Source organism: Fukomys damarensis, unplaced genomic scaffold (assembly GCF_012274545.1).
Source record: "Fukomys damarensis isolate Sample0158 unplaced genomic scaffold, DMR_v1.0_HiC HiC_scaffold_13, whole genome shotgun sequence".
NCBI classification, from domain to species: Eukaryota; Metazoa; Chordata; class Mammalia; order Rodentia; family Bathyergidae; genus Fukomys; species Fukomys damarensis.
Window position 1 is genome coordinate 14,538,431 of NW_022900925.1, and position 3,842 is coordinate 14,542,272.

General features: G+C 48.2%; 1 protein-coding gene across 1 annotated transcript in view; it reads left to right on the plus strand.

The window, feature by feature from the left end:
* Positions 1 to 49: 49 nt before the first annotated feature.
* Positions 50 to 3,842, plus strand: part of Tsr1 (TSR1 ribosome maturation factor) — a 15,360-nt gene continuing 11,567 nt past the window's right edge. Inside the window, exons 1-5 of the mRNA XM_010642140.3 lie at positions 50 to 1,082; positions 1,249 to 1,352; positions 1,658 to 1,877; positions 1,988 to 2,122; positions 2,451 to 2,875. Coding sequence (XP_010640442.1) covers positions 986 to 1,082; positions 1,249 to 1,352; positions 1,658 to 1,877; positions 1,988 to 2,122; positions 2,451 to 2,875 — 981 coding nt within the window. The 5' untranslated portion in view covers positions 50 to 985. The remainder of the gene's footprint in view (positions 1,083 to 1,248; positions 1,353 to 1,657; positions 1,878 to 1,987; positions 2,123 to 2,450; positions 2,876 to 3,842) is intronic.

Genomic DNA, 3,842 nt, shown 5'->3' on the forward strand with positions numbered 1-3,842 from the left:
CCGGGGGTGGCGGGCCCAGGCGCGCGCCTCGAGACCGCTGTCATGGCAACGCGCCTGCTCCAGGGCTGAGGACAAGAACTCGCACTGTGAGCGTCTATAGCCAGTCTAACGCAGCTCCCCGCCGGGCGGCCCTCAACTTGGCTAGATGCTAACTTCTATCAACTGGTTCTTCCAACCGGACGGAGAGTAAGGGATTGGAACGTCGGGGTCCCAGCACTAGGTTCCCGGAGCTCGAAGCTACCCACTGAAAGCCAGCGTTCGCTACCTGTTCCCTTGCTTCTCTGGATCCCACGTCCAACCTTCGCCCTCGGTTGCAGAGTGTGGGGAAAAGATTTGGGGCACAGCTCAAAATTCTAAAGAACCGGAGCCCGAGGACAGGAAGACCACAGCTATTCTCCCTCGCCCCCTTCGGAGCCGCCACGTCCCTTCATGCACCCTTTTTGCGTCCCTGAGAGAACAGGTTGGAGTAACAGGGATCTCGGGATCTTGTGCGGAGATGGTGAGGGTCAGAGAAGCGCCTTCTGCCTTAGAATTTATGAGTGTGGAGGGAAAGAAAGAAAAGGTTCTTCAGCGATAAAGAACACTTGTTGCAAACTAAAGAGCGGCGTGCCAGAGTCTAGGTGAGAGGAGGGGCTGAGGCCTCTGTGCCACGAAGAGTATTCCATTCAACATTATCCTACATGGTACAACTTTACAGTACTAAAAATGAAAATAGTGGGGCAAAATAGTTTTCCTGGACTGAGAGCCCAAGTCCCGAGATTTCACATCGTGCGTTTTTAAAGCCGCCACCTCCGGCTGCGGCGTGGGAAAAGTTCCCGTGGCGCTTCGGCTGGGACTACAAAGCCGCCAGTTCTCATGCAGGAGGAAAACGCATCGCGAGAGGATGCGGGAGCCCCGCCCCGGGAGAGAGCCCGCCTTCGGAGGGGTCCGGAACCACGCGGCCTGGTCCGGAAGTGCTGCTGACTAGGCGCTCTTGGGCGGAAGCATGGCGGCTCACCGTTCTGGACCCCTCAAGCAACATAATAAAGCTCATAAAGGCTGGCGGCATCGAGGTCGAGGATCCGCACAGCGGGATGGCAAGGGTAGGAGATAAGGTAGAAAGGGTTGTTAGCCGACACTGCTTTTCTTAGGCTTAGACTGAGCTACAGTCGCATGGGACTCGTGAGAAAGGCCTAGTGTGTGGCCCGAGGATCCCCCTTTGTTGGACGTGTTACCAAACATCACAGTCCCTTATGGTCTCTCCCTCAGGCCATATTGAACTGAAAGTCCTGTGCAAGAAGGTGAGAAAGGAGCTCAGCAGAGTAGACCAGAGGCACCGCGCCAGCCAGCTCCGAAAACAGAAAAAGGAGGCGGTGAGAGGAGGGGTTCGGGAGGTGGTGCGGCCTCTCTCCCGTTTTAGATGGATACCTTGAACTCGGGAATGACCGTGGAAGGGGGTGAAGACGGAGAATAACTCCAGAGCGCGTATCGGGCCTCCAGGTCTAGACTCAGGCTAGAGCATTCTTTGCTGTAGTCCATGAACCTGCCACCCTCCGGCCCTTGGCTAAATGCGGCCTTTAACCAGAACCGTGCTGGTTAAGCGTGGGTGCATCTGTACTGTTGGAAATACAACACCAGAGCGAATTACAGAGATTTTTCTGGCTCTTTCTATTCACAGGTTCTTGCAGAGAAGAGACAGCTAGGCAGCAAAGATGGGGCTCCTCATCAGGTGCTGGTGGTGCCTTTGCATAACAGAATTTCCTTGCCTGAAGCCCTTCGCCTGCTGCAGGATAGGGACACGGGAACTGTGCACCTGCAGGAATGGGAGAACACCCATCGCTTTGTGCTGCTGTGCCCCCGTTTGAAACATCGGTGGTTTTTTACATCTGCAAAACCCGGTGAGCGAATATAATGTTTTTCCAACCTTATGTTTGAGCATCAGTAATGTTTTCTGAGTATAATGTGTTTGTTGCCAACCACTACTTCTTATGGTGTCTTCTGTTTCTAGGGGATCTGCACACAGTGTTAGACATGGCTAAAGTTGCTGATACCATCCTGTTTCTCCTTGATCCACTGGAAGGCTGGGACAGCACTGGGGATTACTGTCTCTCCTGCCTCTTTGCTCAGGGACTTCCCACCTATAGTAAGTGAGTTGGGGTATTGGAGGCCAGAGAAGGAAGCAAATTAGCTTTTGTTGAGCCCCTATCATTTTTCAGGCACTGTGCCTGCTATCTGACTCGGGAATAAAACTGATGAATTGTATTTAGATAGTGTTGGAATGTACATAGCAAATTAAACTTGGTCATTTAATTACAAATTATCAACCAAGGTGCCTTTTTATTTCTGGGCTGTCCTTTACCCAGAACAAGAAAGAAGTTTGGTTTCACTGATAACTCTTTTTTATGATCATACTAGCTCGGGAACTGTGGCAGGATTTTCATATAATGAAGCCTTTTTTCTTTTGCTTACAGCACTAGCTGTCCAAGGGGTTTCTGGCCTCCCACCAAAGAAGCAATTAGATTCCAGAAAGAAGCTAAGTAAAGTTGTGGAAAAGCGCTTTCCTAATGACAAACTCTTCCTGTTAGACTCTCAACAGGAGGCAGGGATGCTACTTAGACAGTTGGCTAACCAAAAGCAACGACATCTTGCTTTTCGAGATCGGCGGGCCTACTTATTTGCTTATGCTGTTGACTTTGTGCCTAGTGAAGAGAGTAACTTGGTGGGCACCTTGAAAATCTCAGGCTATGTTCGTGGGCAGACACTGAACGTAAATAGTTTGCTGCATATCATTGGATATGGTGACTTTCAAATGAAACAGATAGATGCCCCCTTGGACCCTTTCCCTTTAAACCCTAGAGTGATTAAATCTCAGAAGGACCCAGGCATAGGAATGGAGGTAAGATTAATATTTTGTTTTGACATGCACTTTTTCTTTCTTTTTTCTCTTGATTTTTTTTCTTTTGTTGTTTTTTGAGATGAGGTGTTACTAGCAGTCCAGGTTGGGCTCCTCCTTGGGATCCTCCTGGCTTAGCCTCTTGTAGTGCTAGGATTATGTGGGTACACCATCACGCCATGCTTCAGATTGACTTTTGGGAAGAATACTGCGGGTTGAACTGAAAAGCATGTATGTATTGTAGGGCTGGGGCTGCAGCTCAGTGGTTGAACACTTGCCTCTAATAGGTAAGGCCCTGGATTTGATCCCCATCACTGCTTAAAAAAAAAAAGACAAGTGTAATGTCATAAGTAAGTTGGCATAGGATGGAAGGTTATTTTTTGACAGTACTAGGGATTAAATCCAGGGTTTTTGCCCCAAGTTACATTCCTAGCCCCATCCGATTTTGCTAGCTTCTTTGTTTCTAAGACAGTCTCATAGAGTTGCTCAGGCTGGGCTTGAATTTGTGAACCTTTTGCCTCTGATTCCCAGAGTGTTGGCATTGAAGGGTATGCACCACAAAGCCCAGTGGGATGGAAATTTAAATTCAGAGGAGGTATTGTGTGCACTTACGTCCAAAGACTGCTAGTTCAAAATAAGGCAATAGTCAACTACAAATTTGTTGATAAATTACATTTACCCAGCATTTTTAAGTACCCTGCACTATAATTGGCTCCGAGTTTATAGGAGGAACACAAATGTGGTTACTTTTATCAAGGAATTAGAAAAACAAAGCCGGGTGTGTGGTGCACACCTGTAATCCCAGTACTGTGGAGGCTGAGGCAGGAGGATCACTGTGATTTCGAGACCAGCCTGGGTTACATAGTGGGTTCCAGGTCAGTCTCACCTACATAGTGAGACCCTGTCTCCAAAAAAAAAAAAAAAAAAAAAAAAAAAAAAAAAAAAAAAAGAAAAAAAGTTGAAAATGGAA